This window comes from Phycodurus eques, chromosome 14 (genome assembly GCF_024500275.1).
Source record: "Phycodurus eques isolate BA_2022a chromosome 14, UOR_Pequ_1.1, whole genome shotgun sequence".
NCBI classification, from domain to species: domain Eukaryota; kingdom Metazoa; phylum Chordata; class Actinopteri; order Syngnathiformes; family Syngnathidae; genus Phycodurus; species Phycodurus eques.
Genome location: NC_084538.1, coordinates 3,920,937 through 3,941,172, shown reverse-complemented (window position 1 = coordinate 3,941,172; position 20,236 = coordinate 3,920,937). Strand labels below are relative to the sequence as shown.

Genomic DNA, 20,236 nt, shown 5'->3' with positions numbered 1-20,236 from the left:
ACAAGGAAACAATGGCTCGGTCTCGCCAGGCTTCATTGGGTACACACATCCGAACTAAGGGGCTGGTGTTTTTAGTGTTTTTACCTTTGAAAAATCTCGAAATAAACTTTTTTTCCCCTCTTATTTATAAGTGGTACGGAAAAAAAGGATGGCTGGATAAATCAAAATTTAGCATCATCGTCTTATTTAAATAGTCAGGCTTTATGAAATAAGAGTGCCATCGCAGTAGCGTTCGTGAAACAAGTTCCTGTACCTTTAAGAGAGGCTTTTTTTTTTTTTTTTTCTCTCTCTCTCTCTCCCCCCCCCCCCCCCCCCCTCTCTGCGTCTCCTTTCACTTCCGTTGCTGCGACACGGGATGTCAACAAATATGGCCGACAGAGAGAAGCGCCGGTCCGCCGTGTCCGGGGAGTCTCCCCCCGCGGTGGTTGCCGAGCCGGGCCCCAAAGCCTCCGGGCCGGACGCCGACCGAGAATTCCTGTCGCAGGCCGGCGTGGGCGAGCTGCTTCGCGGCGCCGTGTTGAAGATGGTGGAGGCCCGGCCGGACGACCCCGTCGGCTTCCTGGCCGACCACTTCGGCAGCTTGGCCGCCGCCGTGGTGGAGAGCGGCGACGAAGCTCTCAAGGAGCCGCGTCTGAACGACGAGGAAGGAGGAGGCGGCGCCCAGGCTCAGCAGCGACTCAACCGAGCGCTGTGGCACCTGCGCCTGGCCCACCACTCGCAGAGGTACCCATGACGCCACGACACCAAACATACATCCGCATCTCCAGGGGCTTTGCTCGGCATGAAACTACTGGGCCACAGGCCCCCTCCTACAGTGGCGGTATATCCCCGGTAACTGCCCTACCCCACCCCACTGCTGCAATTTTACGAAAACTACCTCTTGAGACATTAATAACAATTATGAACACTTTGAACATGGCAGGAAAAGCATATACTGTTTGGCATCAACAATACAAAAGTCTGAACTCTCGGTTGGTTTATTATTTCAGTATTAAAGCACACTGCCCATATTTACCTAAATCGGTCAATCACTTGACTGCGACTCCTTTGAATGTTCCAAATATAGTACGCTCATTTATATAACGTACAAAGAAACAATAACATCCTACTTTGATATGAAGAGGTTGCTGTTATTAATATATAAAACAAATTGTTAATCTGAAGTCAATGCCCACCTGTATTGTAATTTATCTGTAAATATACAATACAGTAACTTGTCCTTTTTTTGTTGTTGTCTCTCAACCTAGATCAGCATTTGGCAACAATGTCCGTGTGGCTTACGACCTCCTGAGCCTGGCGGGACCCTTCCGGCATGCGGGCGAGGGCAGCCCCGCGGGAGCAACGGGAGGTGGCGTGAGTGGCGGCCTTTACACTCAGACCTTGCGGTGTTTGTGCGGCGAGGGCGGCGTCCCGGCCTCCACTTCCGCCCCGCTACTGGGCCGCCTCCACTGCCACGACCACGAGGCCGTCCCGTACGGCGTCTTCCGCCACGGCGTGCTGACCTGCGCCGTTTTCTCCGACTACATCCGCCAGGCGCAGAGGCTCTACGCTCAGGTGTGCCGCCCGGACGAGGGGCCGGCTTTGCGGGCCCCGTGCCTGGCTGTGCTGGGCGCCCTGAGGGAGGCTCTGGAGACGTCGCGCGACGCCGACTCCTCCGGCGTCCAGGTGCTGCGTCGCCTAGAGGCCAGCGCCAAAATGTCGCCGCACCAGGTGGCGTGCGCCATGACTGAAGCGCAGGCGCGAGGCCCGGCTGGCCACATGGACGCCAAGGAATTTGAGAACGCCGCCGCGAAACTCTTTATCGCTTGTGTGAAAGTGGTCTCGTAGCTTGCTTTTCTCCGTGACGTCACACATATTTCCGGGTGGCTTGGGACATCACCGATGGCACCATTAGTAAACAAACTCTTCTGTGTCCTTTGACCAAAGCAGGGCCATTGAGCTAGCGATAAATGATTATTGTAGCCTTCCTCTCTACTACCAGTTGTTTGAATGTGTGAAGTGTCAGTCGAAAAGGTGTGAGCCACTTAGAACTAAAGGTGGGTAGCTCCATTTTTGTCATTTTGCTGGAGAGGAATTTTCTGGCGACAATAAAATCTGCCTCGCCTCAAGTAAGAGTCTGGGTGTCATCCTTGACAACAGAGTCTTTTCAAACTAGCGTAAACATCACACTTTCCGCTTACTTTCACTGACAAAACATCAGGCATCTCTGTCCATTCTTCACCCCCATACACATACAAGGTTTTACCCCTGTTATTTAGGGATAGATCCGAGATTATATTAGATTATAATCCGACAGATGATAAAAGGTCAATTTAAAACTGGGTAAACTTCATGGAAATTTAGATGTAAAGTTTCTGTTAACTTTATGAGAGTTGCTGCTGACCCTGAGAAGTCCCTCCACTTGTTGTTTTTGTTTGAATGTAAAACAAACACAAGATTAACATTTCAGTTACTTGGAAATTTTGGAAAAACATTTGTTTTAACTTTATAAAACATGCTGTTGAGCCTGGAAGCTCCCTGCACTTTGTGTTTGAATTTCAAAACAAAGATGTACATTGTCACAGTTACACACAAAATAATATATATATATATATATATATATATATATAAAATAAAAGTTGTTTAAATGCTTAAAGCCATTTAAATGAAGTGTTGGAGCTAGTATTCAAAATTTTGATGCCAATATTTTCCCTTTTACTGCAAATGAATATCGGCTCCAAATATCTGTATCAGCCTCCTTGACTACTACTAGTAATCTGTATCGGACCTGTAAAAACCATATTGGTCAATCTCTACCGTTATTGGCCTGATTGGTTATTGTGGCCAATTTTCCAGATCAGGCCTGGCATATTTTGTTGGGAGTGACAAAACCCGTTGTACTGTGTCATACAAGTACATCTCAATAAATTAGAATAGAATTATTCTAATTTACTGAGATAACATACCGAAATAAATTGTGCAACAGAAGCCTGCAGATTGACTATAGACGTGATTTATTAGCTGGGAAATGCAAAAGGGACATAGCCTGAAGCCTCACACACAGTTTTGCTACAAATGTGAGAACCAAAGATCGCCTGTGGCCCTACCTTGTAAATAGAACATGATGGATGGATAGATTCTGTGGAAGTACATCTAGGATTTTTTTTCAGTCCATTGGAGCCCTGCTTTTTGCCAGGAGAGGTCACCATATGCCCATCAACACACCAACTATCAATTAGAGCTAGTAGAACATACGCCATCGTCACTCGACACGATGGTTTGCGAAAACGAAGAAGAAACCCCGGAAGTTCTCCCGCAGCGCATAATAAGTCGAAGAAGAAAGCCCGGAAGTATGCATCCTCTAGCCGTACCTAATGAAATTGTCAACATTCCCAGCGGCATTTGATCATATCTCGTTTAAATCGTGTGCGTTTCGCCGCTACGCTTCGAAATGGAAGAAGACGACGAGAGGCTGCGGCCCTTGGTGTTTCTTATGACCTACATGCTGCTAAAACGCCGCAGAGACCTAAACAACACGGATGTACAGCGGCGCAATGAGATCCAAAGACGCCTGAGACAGCGACAGTACTTCTTCCAGAGGCAGAGGAGAATGATGATGGTTAGCCTTAATAATAAGCAACTATGCGTTGTATTAAAAAAAATAAAAACTGCCTTTACATTTATACATGAATGTTCGGTGATGACAACAATGGATCCCAGTGGGGATCCAAACATTGACATACAGGGTGAGATAGGTAGCGTTACACCAGAATCAGAATTATCTTTATTTGCCTAGTGTATAGGACGAACGGTGACAGACTGGTTAGCATATTTGCCACGCAGTTCTGTGGACCCGGGTTCAAATCTGGCCTCCCTGTGTGCAGTTTGCATGTTCTCCCTGTGCCTGCTTGGGTTTCCGCCCACATTCCAAAAACATGCATGATTAAAGACTCTAAATTGTCCGCTTTAAAATCCTCAAAGAAATGGAAATATATATATAGTAATGCCCCCCCCCCCAGGTTTCTAACTTTAGTATTAAGTTTTAGGGAGTCTCAAGGTGATTCATAACACTTTTTTTGTTTCTGTTGGCCACAGAAAATGATTAACTGATTCCAGTTTTGACTGAGTTTAGATGGAGAAAATTGTTTTGCATCCACACACTGATCAGCTTGATGGAGTGATAGATTGAATCCACAGGTCCGTGTGCACCTGCCATCCGTGACAGATTTGAGTGTCATCTGCATAGTCGTGGTAGGACACTTTAAAGTTGCGTATTAACTGGCCTAATAGAAGCATGTACAGATTGAAAAATAGGGGTTCCAGGATTGGCCCGTGGGGAACCCCACAGGTCATAGCTATATGGTCTGAGACACAGTTACCAATATCAACCAAGTATGTCCTATCCTCCATTTGAACCAGTTTAGAGCTGTATTAGAGATTCCCACCCAGCATTCTGACCTCTCTAATGAGATCACATGGTCAACTGTGTCAAAGGCAGCCCTCAGGTCCAGCAGAACTAAGACTGAGTCTTTGACTGCATCTGTGTTCAGGGGGATATCATTTGTCACCTTGATCAAAGCTGTCTCAGTGCTGCGGTGGGGCCTAAAGCCTGATTGGAAAGTATCGGACACAGAAGAAAATCAGTAAGCTGTTGGTATACAACATTTTCTAGGACTTTACCTCAGAATGGCAGGTTTTTCATGAGAGCATGGCCGAGTGAGTGACATCTGGAGCCTGTCTCTTAGAATATTGGCAAGTGTTAGCACCTCCTTTAGGCTCCCTGCAAGTGTTTTCATTTTGTACTTGTGTGCTTGACTGGCCTGCTTAATAAACGGCTAAAAAGTACATGGGCAAGGTTGTTCTCTTTTTTTTTTTTTTCTCACTTCGGCGTATGTGAAGCTCACTCGCAAGTAAAATTTTGGCTCGCAAAAAATGAGGACGTGATGGCTTGTAAGTTGAACAACTCATAAGTCAAAGTACTACTGTATATTTGTAGTCCCTTTGTCCCCCCAGATGATGATGGCGGGGAGCATTCGCTCCAATGCTCATATACGCACGCGCCCTTGGACCACCGTCCCCAGCACAGACTGGTGGGAGCGAGTCGTGATGACAGAATTCCAGCCCTCCGACTGGCTGGACAAGTTCCGAATGAGCCGGGAGACCTTCTTCTACCTTTGCGAGAAGCTGCGCTCCCGCCTAACGCGTCAGGACACCAGCTTCCGCCTGGCGCTGCCCGTGGAGAAGCGTGTAGCAGTGGCACTGTGGCGCCTGGCATCCAATGTGGAGTACCGTACTATCAGCGCCCTGTTCGGTGTGGGCAAGTCCACCGTGTGCAAGTGCGTGCGGGACATGTGTCACAGCATCGTGGCGCTGCTCCGTCCTGACTACCTACGAACCCCCGCCGAGCCCGAGCTGGAAGAATCGGCTCGGCTGTTCTTGTCCCAGTGGGGCTTCCCGCACTGTGTTGCCGCTGTGGCCACGTTGCACACAGCCATCATCACGCCGTCCAGCAATGCGTCTGACTACATCAACCCCGCCGGCTGGCTCTCAGTGCTGTCTCAGGTGGGTGCTGTCCATTCATCCATTTACTATAGCTCTTATCCTCATTTGGGTCACGGATGAGCTGGAGTTTAGTCAATCTGACTTTGGGCGAGCAGTGGGGTACACCCTGGACTGGTCGCCGGCCAATCACATGGCACATATAGACAAGCAACCATTCACACTCACATTCACACCTTTGACAATTTAGAGTCTTATGAACCTAAAATACATGTTTTTGGAATATGTGAGTACATTTTAGTACCTGGAAAAAACAAACAAACATGCAAGCACGAAGAAAAAAAAAATCATGCCACTTGTTTTTGATGTGACAGGTGACTGTGAACGGTCGTGGTCAGATCTGGGACATGTGCGCCTGTTTCCCCGGGGGGATCGAGCCGGCGGAGATCTTGCAGAAGTCGTTGCTCTGGACCACGGCAACGGAGGGAGGACTGTCGCCGGTGCCTCCGTCTTTCTTCATGGGAAGACAACTCGGGTTAATACATCCCTATTGTCATGTCGACCTTTAACACAGACAGCCTGCTGAAGACCCGGCATTAATCCACGTGTGCCTTTTAAACAGAACCCACCGAAGCGAAATCTTACCTTGCGCTTTCACACAGCAACATGACATCGCAAAATGCGATCATTAGATGAGGACTGCGCCTGATGTAACATAAAACACTCGTCGGACAGCAACAGTCGTTTTCAACACAACACTGGGAGAGACACGAGTGTCAGGTGTTAAACTTGACATCCTTCTCCCTTACAAACAGGCATCGATGATGCCTTTGATAATCCTTCTGAAAATTGGCAGGTCAACTTTAGCTTTCACACAAAAACATTAAAAATTGAAAATTTTATCCCTGATGGGCATTGTGAAAGCGACCACAGGAAAAAATCTGGTTATGGATAAGTAAATACCTCTCCTAAAGTAAATAACTCTTTTTAGTAACTTCTGTAATCGCAGATTACGGACACTATTGTTCACCCATGGACAGTAAAGACCTCTGATGAGCCCATTTAAACCATGTTGCTAACCAAAAACAGCAGCACCCAGTGGGGCACAAACTCTCTTGGATGAATCGAAGTGTGACCTCAAATAGACCCTCTGCTTTTTCTATTTAAAAAAAAAAAACAAGTATTAACTGTAGTCCAGTAAGTATAATTCAGAGATATAACTGCTGAGCTCATTTGGACTGTGTTGCTAACCAAAACAGCAGTACTGACAAGTGTGGCCTCTCTTTAAATAGATGCCTCGCTTTTTTTCTAAGTACTAATTGTAGTCTAGTAATTATTTTTTTTTACACGTTAAAATATATGATAATGTATATATAATGCGGTATACAAAATAGATGATAAATATTAACAAATATCAAATATGTTGGGTGTCTGGAACTGATTCATTGGATTTACATTATTTCGTGTGGTAAATATTATTTTGGCTTTCGTTTGATTTGGTTTAAGCGCGAATTTTTGGAACGGATTAATCACGAAAACCAAGGTTCCATTGTATAGTGATTAGGAATTGAGTGAATGATTCCGAACAGCGAAAGTGGTGAGAAATATTCACTCATCTTCTATTCTCTCATCACTGTATATGTATTTTTATACAGTGGAGACACGGTGTATGCGGATGCTCCACAATGTTGTGTACGTCTCTTTTTAATCATGTTTTGGTCTGCCCTGTGTTGCAGCTACGTGCTGCTGGGCGAGCCGTGCTACCCGCTCCAGAGCTGGCTCCTGAAGGCCTACCCGGAGAAGCGGGGCTCACGGGCCAACCCGGCAATGCCCAGCGAGCGCCAAAACCTGTTCAACCGGCGGCTGCGGCGTGCCCGTCGTGTGGCCCAGGAGGCATTGTTGCGGCTCAAGGCACGCTGGCAGTGCCTCAGCAAGCGCAATGACTGCGGCCTGGACGTGGTGCCCACCATGATCCGGGCATGCTGTATTCTGCACAATGTGTGCGAGTCGCACGGCGATGCCTTCAATGGCGAGTGGCTGGCCGAGGTGGCCGAGGCAGAGAGCCCGCAGCCCGCCTACGCCGAGGCCGACGCTGACACAGAGCAGAGTTGGGGGGAGGAGGTGCGAGAGCTCTTCTGTGACTATTTTCAACAGAATGACTGACTCAAATGAACTCCTACATGTGGAAGTCCTACAGTGGTGTCAAAAAGTATTGGCTTCCTTGTCCTTAAATCATGAATTGTGGCTAGTCACAATTTTTGGTGAATTTTCACTGATCACACACAAGCCTCATTACTTCCAGACTTGTTCAATCAAGAAATGACTTAAACAGAATATGTCCCGAAGAAATCAATTCAGACAAAAGATCTAAAAAAAAGCTGCAACAAAATGACTGATCCAAAGAAATTCCAGAACAGTTGAGAAATAAATTAATTGACGTCTGTCAGTCTAGAAAGAGTTACAAAAGCCATTTCTAAAGCTTTAGGATTTCAGCGAACCATAGGGAGAGCCATTAGCCTCACATGGAGAAAACATGGAACAGTGGTGAACCTTCGCAGGAGTGGCCGGCCCACAAAGATTACCCCAAGAGAACAACCATGACTCATCCAGGAGGCCACAAAAGAACTCAGGACAACTTCTAAAGAACTACAGGCCTCCGTTAAGGTCAGTGTTCAAGACACAACAATCAGGAAGAGACTGGGCGAAAAGGGCGTCCGTGGCAGAGTTCCAAGTCAAAAATCACTTCTGACCAAAAAGAACATAAAGGCTTGTCTTACTTTTGCAAAAAAAAAAAAAAAACATCTCAATGATTCCCAAGACTTTTGAGAGAATATTATATGCACTGACGAGATGAAAGTTTGGCAGGTGTGTGCCTCGTTGCATCTGGCGTAAATGTAGCACAGCATTTCAGAAAAAGATCAGCAAATCATCAGTCAAACGTGGTGGTGGTAGTCTTGGGCTGCTTTTTTTTTCTTTCAGGACCTGGACAACTTGCTTTGTGTGTTTGTGTGTTGTTTGCGACTTTAAGCTCAAGTGCACTTGGGTTCTGCAGCAGGATAACAATCCAAAACACACCAGCAAGTCAACTTCCGAATGGCTTGAAAAAACTAAATTAAGGTTTTTTTGTTTGATGATCTTAAATATTAAAGTGGGGAAACTATACAAAAGTATAAGAAATTGTGAAGGGGGCCAATACTTTTTCATGGCACTGTACTTGGAAACATCCTAAGTTCCTAACCTCACGTTTTGACCACAATGTTGCTCCACATTACTTTCGCTCCATCTGTCTCCAAGCAAACTGACTGCATTGCTCACAAGAATCTTGTGAGTGACACCGAAAATTACATAATCATTAACCCTGACAGGGTTTCAAATTAAAGTTAATGGTGAAGTTTTTGCACAGGGGTTAATGCTAGCAGGCTTAGCTGCTTAGCTAATTTGTCAAGAATTCAAGATGTCACCACATTGCCACCAACAATAACAATAGCTGATGTTTAGGCTTTGTTTGTGTTAACATATATTTGTATAAATAAAGGATACACGTGGTTAACTTTTGACACCAGCCATAAAGAAAACCACATTTCAGCATGTTCGACTTCAAACAATCATGTCATCAATCTCAGTTATGCTCGTTACGTAGCATACACAGGAAGTCAGCTGTCCCATTTTCCAGGTTTGGTCACGTGATGTTGCACATTTAGCGGCATTGATAATGTTACACTTGAGACGATGTGAGTCCTACGATACAAGCCCGGAAACAATGAGTCCCAGCCCTTGAACAATGAGTCCCTGCAACTTATCATCACGGAGCATGGCATTGTAATGTAGAACAATACATAAAATATCATGTAAATTACAAATGTAAATAAATCTGAGTCAGGCTCTGTTCACAAAAATTGCACTTAAATGTTTGGCACATAGGCATTGCGTCATTAACCTTCTAAAGAGGCCCAAAAAATTTCTTAAAACCTGCCTAATTTGAATGAAGAAAAGGGGGGGGGGGCACCCTTCCTTGATGTGCCGCTGCAGCAAATCCGTACACCAGTTGACTAACATGCAAGCGTCATTAATGACTTCCATAGACACGCTATGGACACGCACAGGTTATATTAAGATATCAACTCACAGGTTGTAACAGGTGTTTAGAACACTATAAAAAGCATCCCCGCGCACCACTCATCAGTAGCGCTGCCTTGCTCATTTTAGATTAAATACATCTGCTTCTGCTACATTTTGGGCCTCTTAGACGCGGGATGCTCAATTTCTGCTGAGTCATTTATCTCACTTTTTTTTCTCTTCCTCGAGATAGATTTTAGTAACGGGTTGTGTGTATGTCGAGAGCCGTGGCGGAAATTGGCATGGCACTGGTTGAGCTACACACCTTCCGAGTATAATTACTACTATTTCAAATGTCAGGGATAAAATATGTCTGTGCAACATAGCAACAAAATCATACCAAAAAGCAGATTTGAAACTCATTTTATATACTGCATTATATTTCATACGGGCGGCACGGTGACCGACTGGTTAGCACATCTGCCTCACAGTTCTGAGGACCCGGGTTCAAATCCGGCCTTCCCGTGCCCTTGTGGGTTTTCTCCGGGTAATCCGATTTCCTCCCACATTCCGAAAACATGCAAGATTGAAGACTCTAAATTGTCCGTAGGTGTGGATGTGAGTTGAATGGTTGTTTCTCTATATGCTCCCTGGGATTGGCTGGCGACCAGTTCAGGGATAGCACACCCATGACCCTCGTGATGATAAGAACATGGATTGATGGATAGATGTTTGATACGTACTGCACGTAACTTGTCACCAAGGGGAAAAAAAGTAAGAGGCGCTCAATAGCTACTTTGTATTTTAAATAATAATTAGGAATCACTTTTATTATGGTTATAGTTAGATTTTGTCTCAGGACAACTATATTTCCCTCAAGTGCATGTTTCATATTTTCACTGTGTGTGCGTGTGTGCGTGTGCGTGCTTTGGTTCCAGCCACCTCTTGCGTCCAATTGGTCTCCACGCAACCCTCCTCCTGTCACTCTCGCAGTCTCGCTTCTCCTCCTCCCTGTTATGCATCAGGTTGGAGGACGCACTCACTGCCCACCTTCTTCCAGCAGCGGAGGCCCCCCCACCTCATTTCGGGCTTCATTTAAAATGAAAAACAGCGGTGGTGGTGGGGGGGGGGAGACGACCGGCATGCCTTATTCTAGCGTCAAAATGGCCCGCATTGGTGTGATGGGCGCCGCTATCGCTAGATCATAAAGGCGGAACCTCTTCAAGCCCTGCGGTTCCCAATCACTGCAGGCTGCCTGCCCGTCATTTTTTAGCCGAGAAAGGGAAGGCGTCGCCGGGGGTCAACATTCGAGTAGCCGCGGTGCCGTCTGTTCGTATAGCTTTTTTTTTTTTTTTTTTTCTCCCCGGGCGTTAGCCTGATAGCATACGCTCTACCGCGTCGGTTTGCTGGCTGCTCGATATACGTGATACCGCGGCTGTCCTCTCAGAGACACAATTGACATTTATTTTTATTTTTTTCCCACAAGAAACAGGCCAGTTGCGCATCTCGCGGAGGAGCCTCCCGCCCCCTTACTCGTCCTCTCCCGTGTCCCTACCGGAGAAGACCGGGGACAACTTGGCAGCGAGGCCCCGAGCTACTCTTTCCCTCCCCTCTCCTCCTCCTTCTCTGGCCCGGTCGGGTCCCGACAAGACCACCACCAAGCGACCCGCCCTCCACGTCCACGCGAGGGCCGCAGCTGATACATATATATTTTTAATTATTAGTATTCGCTGGGAAGAACGCCGCGTGTTTTTGGGGTCCTAGCGAGGCTGGACAAACACAGCGAAGGGGATGACTCTGGAGTCCATGATGGCTTGTTGCCTGAGCGAGGAGGCGAAGGAGTCGAAGCGAATCAATGCCGAAATTGACAAGCAACTTCGCCGAGACAAGCGAGATTCCAGGCGGGAGCTGAAATTACTTCTTCTCGGTGAGTGTCGTGAGTTTCATCACTGTTATGTGAAGTCTTTTTTTTTTTTTTTTTTTTACATTTAATTTCATTTAATTTAGATTTTTTTTTTTAAATGGAAAACTAACCTCCTTGGGGCCTTCTTCTTTCCAATGCTTGCTAGCAAACGTGCTAGCTTGGAGAGCCAGGGGAGAGTACTGTTATTTCTATCCCCAACAAATGCCTGTTTAAGGTTGGAAGTGAATATTAGCCGCTAAGAAACGGCCAAAAATAGACGTTTGCAGGAGGACAATGTAGATGTATGTCTGTATTATTAATGTGAGTGCATGTTGTGGCTAGTCACCACCATTTCCATGTCAAAGTTACTCAAAAAGAGCATCTGGCACCAACAGGCCATCACACGCTAGTTGATGTTATGGATTACTAGCCCCCGCAGCTAACTATTTACCTCTGTGCTTTGTCACCAGATGGGACAATTAACCTACTGCTCCTCAGATTCCTCCTCCTTTTATGATCTCATTTATTTTTAAATGTACAGCAGCACTGCGGTCAGATGGTTTGAAAATCTGCCTCACAGTTATGAGATTTTGGGTTTGAATCTCAGCTCCGGTTTGTTTGCTTGTTCTGTCCAAGTACTCCGGCTTAATCCTGCATTCCAAAAACATTTATGGCTGGTCCATTGGCGCCTCTAAATTGTTGATAGGTGTGACGGTAGTGTGAATTTTTGTGTCATGTGATTCACTGGTGACCAGTCCTCTCATCAAGAGTCCCGTGGGACAGGCTCCAGCTCACCCGCCACCTTATTGATGAGAAGCACTGTAGAAAATGGATGAATTGTTTTGGGGTTACGCCCTTCAACTCTCCCATTCAGCAGGTAAAATATAGGCTCTGTAGGGTTTAAGTCTGGAGACTGACGTGACAAGCTTAAAACCTTCATGTCTGCCTCACAGTTATGAGGTCTGGGGTTTCCATCTAGGCACTGGTCTTCTTGTGTAGAGTTTGCATGTTCTCCTAGTGCTTGCCTGGGGTTTCTCCAGGTACTCCGGCTTCCTCCTACATTCCAAAAGGCACCAGCTCACCTGCGACCCAAATGAGGATAAGCGCTAGGACTGAACGATATGGGGAAACGGTTCATAAACAACTATGGTTAATTGAAAACGAAGCATTTTTCAGAAAAATAAAAACATAATTGAAAAGGATGTGACAGTGCATTTTTACTGATTAGAACTCACTGTCAGCCATCAACATTAAGATAAAGTCCTCAATAAATAAAGTAGAAATGAAACATTTCACTGCACTTTAGAAATAAATAAATAAGTATGCCGCAACTGTTTGGAGGTAGGGCTGGGTATTAAGAATTAGATTTGATTTTCTTTTTTAGGCTGTCATTTGATTCGATAATGATTAAAATGCTTTATCAATTCAGTAAGAGATATATTTTCATGCCCATCTGAAACTGGTATGTCACCTCACATTTTTGGGGAATGAAAAATCTGAAAATAATTATTTGAACGGTACTAACTAGGGCAGTTCACAATTTGTGGTGACTCGAATTAGCATACCAGTCCGCCAAAAAAAATGAACGCCAAATCAGAATTTTTGGATTCGAATAACAACGAATCAAAGGATAACATACTACCTATTTTACTATGACAGGATCTGCAACTGCTGCATTTCTCGTTTATAATACACTCTCAAGTATAATAGGCACCCCCAAAAATTATCCCAATCGATCCCTTCTACTCATGTATAATGCGCACCATCGATTTGCTGCTATCAAAACATGAAGTATTAGAAATATTCTGCTTTGTGTGCATGCGCTAATGTAATTAAGATGTTTTTTTAAATCATATAGTCTAACAGGTATGTTGCGGCTCCATACAATGTCCGCTGTGTCCTGCAATGTATTCATTCCCCAATGAGCTATAAATAACAATTCTATTTTTTTGAGTGAAAATAATTGCATTTGGAAAATATTCACATTTATTGATTTAGCTTGTTGCAAATCTTGCAATCTGAAATTTCTTAATGACAATTGCAATTTCAACAATATTGTGAATCACTGTTTTCATTTACATACCTGCAATTTACAGATCACAGTGGATCCATACACTGTACTTACCTTCTATAAAATAACTTATGATTTAAAGTTTTTTTTTTTTACAATTTACATAAATTTGCACATCCACCTAGTAATCTTTACACCCTCAACTGACTCATCATACTATAGAAACTAAAGAGGAACTTTTCAGAATGAAAGTGCAGTTATCACCCTGACTTGATTATATACATAATACGTACAAGTTGTGGAAGTGCATGACAAAAAAAACCAGAAAAGTTCCTCCAAATCAACCTCTTTTGAACTGAAGCTGTTCATTGATAATTTGTAATACTGAGTCTCTTAAATATTTCTACAGTAGATATTCATTTTCAGAGAGCTGTATTTGTTAGAGTGCAAAAAGTGGCACAGCATTTTATAAGTAGGCTTACTTTGCTCCTGAAATATGGAATCTGTTAGCCTTCTGTGACTACACAATGCAAGATGTCCTTATAGTAGTTTGCAGCTTAAATGTACAGTCATGACATCAAGCAGCTTGACAGAATGAAACTAAAAAAATGAAGGCAAAATAAATGTATTAGCTATGTCTATTAAGGACCTACATAGTCACAGTAAGTGCAAAATAGAAACTTAAATTAGCTGATAATGTAATAGCCATCCAGCAGCTAGCCATAAGAATCTGAAAACAAAAACAATCGATATGAGGTAAGCATTTGTCTGTTCAAACAATTAGCAAGCCATCTCCAACTATTGGCACGCATCAAATTAGCTTGTAGCCTACATCTAACTAAAGAAGTGACATTCAGCTTTTCCCTGTCAGGGGTCGCCACAGCGAGCCACACGCGTGATTTGTCTGGCACAGATTTTACGCCGGATGCCGTTCCTGATGCAACCCCTCCCATTTTCAACCTGGCTTTAATAATCACGTCCCTAGTTACTTCACAAACTCGTTTTTTAACTGCACATTTGTACATGGAATTAACAAACAATATATGAAACATACAGGAGTTGCTTCTGCAGAGTACACAGTTTCTTACTGCATACATGGATTGGAAGCGCACCAACTTTTCTATCTCTCAGCTGTCCAGTCCAGGACAGATACATGTTTTAAAATATACATATTAGACTATCTGTAACGTAGCATAATGCAACATTTATTAATTTTTCTTACCAATGTAAAAATCTATCCTTCCATCCAAGTCTGTAATACATGCACAAATCACATTCAATTAAAGAAGATCCATCCATTCATCCATTTTCCTCCGCTTATCCGAGGTCGGGTCGTGGAGGCAGCAGCTTAAGCAGGGAAGCCCAGACTTCCCTCTGCTCAGCCACTTTGTCCAGCTCTTCCGGTAGGATTCTGTGGCATTTCCAGGCCAGCTAAGAGATGTAATCTCTCCAGCGTGTCCTAAGTTGTCCCCAGGGCCTCCTCCCGGTGGGACGTGCCCAGAACACCTCACCAGGGAGGCGTCTGGGAGGCATCCTAACCAGATGTCTTAGCCACCTCATCTGGCTCATCTCGATGCAGAGGAGCAGTGGCTCGTCCCTCCTGGATGACCAAGCTTCTCGGCCTATCCCTAACGAAAGCAAAGGAAACCCATTTCGGCCGCTTGTATCTGCGATCTTGTTGTTTCGGTCACGACCCACTGCTCGTGACCATAGGTGAGGGTAGGAACGTAAATTGACCGGTAAATCGTGAGCTTTGTCTTTTCGTGTCAGCTCCTTCTTCACCACGACAAACTGATACACAGTCCGCATCTGACGCTGCACCGATCCGCATGTAGATCTCCCGCTCCATACTTCCCTCACTCTTGAACAAGACCCTGAGATACTTGGACTGCTCCACTTGGAGCAGGAGCTCCTCCCAGACCCGGAGAGGGCACTCCACACTTTTCCGACTGAGGACCCTGGCCTCAGATTTGGAGGTGCAGATTTTCATCCCAGTCGCTTCATACTCTGCTGAGAACCGTTCCAGCGTCAGTTGGAGATCACAGCTTGATGAAGCCATCAGAACCACATCATCTGCAAAAAGCAGCAGCATGATACTGATGTCCCCAAACTGGACCCCGTCAACACCCTGGCTGTGTCTAGAACTTCTGTCTATAAAGGTAATGAAGAGAATCTGTGGAAAAGGGGCAGCCTAGGCAGAGTCCAACTTTCACTGGAAACGAATCCAACGTACTCCCGTCAATACGGACCAAACTCTGACACCAGTCGTACAGGAACTGAAAGGCCTGTATCAGGGAGTCTGGTACAGCATACTCACTAGTTTTCTTTATAGCTGGTGTCTTTGGACAAAAGTTGAATACATGATGCACAGTACATATATTTATACAAATATGATATATGTGGTTTTCTCCGGGCACTCCGGTTTCCTCCCACATCCCAAAAACATGCGTGGTAGGTTGATTGAAGACTCTAAATTGCCCGTAGGTCTGAATGTGAGTGCGAATGGTTGTTTGTTTCTATGTGCCCTGCGATTGGCTGGCGACCGTGATAGGCTCCAGTAGCCCGCGACCCTAGTGAGGCTAAGCGGTAAAGAAAATGGATAGATGGATGATATATGTAAGTACAGAAAAAGCCCAACAATTAGATATTGTCATCTTTGGTGGCTCTTGAAGGCATCTTATGTGATCAAATTACATTTTGTATGTTTAAACCTCCTTTGTCCTGGTCTCCTGCTATAGGGCTTCGCCATTTACCTGAACCGGAAGGAAGTGTTTCGACCAGTTTTGCCAAATGCAGAAGTTGGATACGCATATACCCTCTTCTTTGAGGTCTTGGAGGTGTATTGTTTGTCTAAGGTGCACTCAAAAGCTCAATTTACACCATGCAAAGAGGGGCGAATGCACAGGGTTAGTGAGCTTAGCCACTTTAATTTTTTAATAAATGAAAAGCACTCTGCAAGGGTTGCTGCTGCAGTGTGCCCACAATCTGATTGCTGGCGTTCACCATATCAGGTCATACAGGGAGCTTCCTGCTTGCACACACCACTGGTTTGCCTGTATTTGGTCAAAACACAAAAAAGTTTGAGGGTCAAAGCTTTGGCCTGGCTCCACAGACTGACCCAGGATGTTCAAGCCTGGAGAGCCTGGAGTCTTTCTGTGGGACGTTAGTCGACAAGGTCCGATCAGTACCGTCTTGATCGTATTGGTGGTTGCTGATTTAGTCATCTTAAGTCGTTTTTTGAGGAAGAGGCGGCAGAGAGTCGATCATGGGTTAGCCTCTAGATGTTTAGCGCTGACCTTCCCATCTGGTGCCAAGCCATCTTTTTCTTGAGCATATATGGCAATAAGGATCTTCCAGGTCGGCTCCTCTCTCTCGGTCTCTTGCTCTCTATCTCCCTGTGTGCGCGTGTGCAGTGCTGAGGTGTAAGTACCAATTTTTGATAGAGAGCATTAGAACGCGCTGGCACACCACGGAGCAGAGTGTTGCTAGCCTGCAAAATGTGAATGGTTAAAACAGTTTCCAAGTATATAAATTGAGCCTTCAAAATCATGACTCGTCTCCGCTCTCAAATGCTCTCTCATATATATATGTATATGTGTGTGTGTGCGCATGTGTGACACACACACGTGACATTGGTTGTGTGGCTACTTTTAACAGCCCATGCAAGACGGCACAGATTTTTTTTTCTCTAAATGGCACTTGACGCCTTTTACGTTTTAACGCTCTAATATTAAAAATATAATCAATATATATAATAAATAGGAATAAATTAATACAATGTCATAAATATGACGGTATATAATATTTACAATTTTTTGAACTTATATTAAATTATCCATCCATTTTCTGTACCACTTATCCTCACGCGGGTGTGCTGGCGCCTATCTCAGCTAACTGGGCGAGAGGCGGGGTATACCCTGAACTGTTCGCCAGCCAATCGCAGGGCATTTAGAAACAACCAACCATTCGCACTCAGATTCACACCTGCGGGCAATTTAGTCTTCAATTAACTTACCATGCATGTTTTTTTTGGAATGTGGGAGGAAACCGGAGTACCCGGAGAAAACCTATGCAGGCACGGGGAGAACATGCCAACTCCACACAGGGATGCTGGATTTGAACCCAGGACCTCAAAACTGTGAGGCGGATGTGCTAACCAGTTAGTTACCTTAGCTAAAGAAGATATGTCCATTTTAAAAAGATCTGTCATTCATAAGTTGAGAAAATAATTATGAGCATGATCTTGGCTCATGTGTGCATGGAAGTGAACAGTATGTCAGGGTTAAAAAAAAAAAAAAAAAAAGGTTGTACATATTTATCACTGGTGCGCACAAATTTTTAAACGTGGGCATGTCTGCTTCTCTGGAGGTTCAAGTTGATTGAGGCTATATGGCGAGCGTCCCACATACTGTTGCTGTCCCGCGGCAAGACGGGGGGGGGCATAGCCTTGCCAGTTTCTTGAGGGCGGCGTATTCATGCTTAGCTAACTACCACCTGCTGCTACGCTTGTCCACATTCAGATCCTAAACCCCCATTGCTGTTTCCACTGGTGTCACTTTATCTTATTGTTATTGCTTCCATTTGGAATGACGGGACCGCAGTGTTAGGATCGTAACCCAGCGTTTGGTTAGTCAACAATATCAATCAACCTGCCACGAGCGCCCGAGCACTTAAACCAAATGCGGCTATGATAAAATTGGTGCAGCAGAGACGTATCTTGATCACTGAACATTCTTACACAGTTAAAGTGCTTGTTACAGTAATTACACATGCAGCCTATGGCAGTTCACTTTTTTTAAAATTTTTTATTTATTTATTTATTATTTTTTTTTAAATTGGGGGGGGGTCTTATGAACCAAACGGGGCCCCAGCCGAGAAAATTCGGGAACCACTAAGCTAACAAATAACATCGGTCTCATTATTGCTTGAAAATTCCTATTTTTATGTGTTGGGAAGGTGACCGATGGAATCGTCCTCTGACCTCTGGTGCATTTCCTTAAAAATAATTGGCTTTACAGATTTCTAAAGTTTGAAATGATAAAGGGTTTTTGGATAGTTATTTGTGGTGTATTTATGGTTTAAACTATTAACATAGGCAATTCAACATTTTAACATAGACACAGTTTGGGACCATCCATTACTTGCGTTTTTTCCGTTATTTGCAACAGGCCTTTGTCTCTAATCCCTGCCTATTGCGGAGGTTTACTGTACCCTGTGAAAATGAAGCCCGTTTCAGCCCCGAGTCACTTTGAATCGGGGCCAATTTTAACGTGATCAGACATACGATTTACAGGGTCAAACGATGAACGATTGGATGCTCCCAACGGCTAGTACCAAAAATTTGGCATTTCCAAGCTTGTTCACCCTCGCTGCACCTGCATAAAAATGGTTGAATGGGTAAACTCAATGTACAAAGTGTGTTGTTGTGAGTGTATAATTCTTTCAGTGACTTTGTATTGTTGGTTTTAGCATTCCAAGTAGCAAATGTTTAGCTGGATCAAAGGGCCATAATTTCCAACGGAGCTGTTGTATTTGTTGGGCATTATTAAACGGCGGTCGGTGTACCGAATGATATGTGCAGCAAATGTATGTGTGCCCACCTTTCTTTCCCAGTGACGATGAAGTCCAGAATGTGATATAGCCTACTGAGCGAGCTAAAAGTGAGTTCTCAAATTAAGCGAATGGCTGGTGTTATTGTCCTACTTGCACGTGTAGCACGTTTGTTTTTATTTATGCCCGCTTCCTTGTTCCCCATCAGGTTGCTTTTTGATTGGCTACATTCTGTTTCACATCACAATTTTCGGAGTTGTGAGTCGCAAGTCGTCTGCTTTCCCCACTTACAAAGATTTGGGGTCGTAAATAGTGAACACGTTTAATATGCAAGATTCTTGGGCCTGGCCTGTTACAGACCCTATCGTCAGAGCAAATTCACTCGAACACACCTCAGACCACAGGGTGTTATTATAGGATAATCTTGCAAAACAAAATAATCGGGCATTTGTCGTCCTTGGTCGGGAAGGGGCAAAAGCGGGACAAAAATGGTTCAAATATATTTGTGTGTACCATAGCATGAAAAGGGCATCGTTTCATGTGTTTTATGTATGGGCGGCCAGCATACCAAGCATCAGGGCAAGGTCCCAGGATGGGATCCGTAAATATTCACAGTTGTTGACAGACAGAGGTGATGATCGTGGAGAGGCATATATTGGGGTGGGTCTGGGTTTAGGTTAGAGTGTGTGTGGTGAGGGCATACAAAAGCCTGTGTGCCGGGCCGGGGAGGAGTAAGGCAAGAAAGACAGAGGCCAATAGTGTGTCGGATGGTGAAAGCGGGACAGTTACGGAGAAAGCATTGCAGGGAGATCTTGTGATGTGGGGGTGGGGGTGGGGGGGTCACGAGAAGTAAATCAGACTAGTAGCTGGTGACATGAAGCAACCTTCATTCACCATCAGGACACCACTGTTTTACAGGTTTTAGCAGCTCAGGTGAAGTTGTTGTAGTTCGACTAAATTAGGACGGCTGTTTACTGTGCAGCGTTGGTGTCTTTTTAAAAGTGGGTGTGAAAGTGCACGTTTTTGAGAGCTGATTTTAAAAAAGCCGGCACGGTGTACGACTGGTTAGCACATCTGCCTCACAGTTCTGGGGACCGCAGTTCAAATCCCGGGCCCGCCTGTGTGGAGTTTGCGTGTTCTCCCCGTGCCTGGGTGGGTTTTCTCCGGGCACTCCGGTTTCCTCCCACATCCCAAAGACATGCGTGGTAAGTTGATTGAAGACTCTAAATTGCCCGTAG

The 20,236-nt window shown here is 44.8% G+C and overlaps 3 protein-coding genes across 5 annotated transcripts in view; all 3 read left to right on the top strand.

Annotated features, from left to right (window-relative positions):
* Positions 1-335: 335 nt before the first annotated feature.
* tpgs1 (tubulin polyglutamylase complex subunit 1) lies at positions 336-2,108 on the top strand. Its single transcript, XM_061696497.1, has 2 exons — positions 336-723; positions 1,248-2,108. Exons 1-2 carry the CDS (start codon positions 356-358, stop codon positions 1,825-1,827), a joined length of 948 nt encoding a protein of 315 aa, XP_061552481.1. The 5' UTR covers positions 336-355; the 3' UTR covers positions 1,828-2,108.
* A 1,206-nt stretch (positions 2,109-3,314) lies between these two features.
* Positions 3,315-9,279, top strand: LOC133412782 (putative nuclease HARBI1). Of its 2 annotated transcripts, none has more exons than XM_061696418.1 (4): positions 3,315-3,598; positions 4,993-5,541; positions 5,853-6,013; positions 7,215-9,279. In XM_061696418.1, exons 1-4 carry the CDS (start codon positions 3,431-3,433, stop codon positions 7,639-7,641), a joined length of 1,305 nt encoding a protein of 434 aa, XP_061552402.1. In that variant the 5' UTR covers positions 3,315-3,430; the 3' UTR covers positions 7,642-9,279. The 2 variants fall into 2 exon arrangements, with proteins under 2 accessions (XP_061552402.1, XP_061552403.1); XM_061696419.1 differs by having other exon boundaries at positions 3,528-3,598; positions 4,976-5,541.
* Positions 9,280-10,558: 1,279 nt separating this feature from the next.
* Positions 10,559-20,236, top strand: part of LOC133413257 (guanine nucleotide-binding protein G(q) subunit alpha-like) — a 32,623-nt gene continuing 22,945 nt past the window's right edge. For both annotated transcript variants that reach the window (XM_061697384.1, XM_061697385.1), the window contains exon 1: positions 10,559-11,461. In XM_061697384.1, coding sequence (XP_061553368.1) covers positions 11,326-11,461 — 136 coding nt within the window. In that variant the 5' untranslated portion in view covers positions 10,559-11,325. The remainder of the gene's footprint in view (positions 11,462-20,236) is intronic.

Coding starts and splice junctions, on each gene's coding strand:
- tpgs1 (XM_061696497.1), top strand. CDS start 356: ATGTCAACAAATATGGCCGACAGAGAGAAGCGCCGGTCCGCCGTGTCC. Junction 724..1,247: donor CTGGCCCACCACTCGCAGAG/GTACCCATGACG, acceptor CTCTCAACCTAG/ATCAGCATTTGGCAACAATG.
- LOC133412782 (XM_061696418.1), top strand. CDS start 3,431: ATGGAAGAAGACGACGAGAGGCTGCGGCCCTTGGTGTTTCTTATGACC. Junction 3,599..4,992: donor GGCAGAGGAGAATGATGATG/GTTAGCCTTAAT, acceptor TTGTCCCCCCAG/ATGATGATGGCGGGGAGCAT. Junction 5,542..5,852: donor GGCTCTCAGTGCTGTCTCAG/GTGGGTGCTGTC, acceptor TTGATGTGACAG/GTGACTGTGAACGGTCGTGG.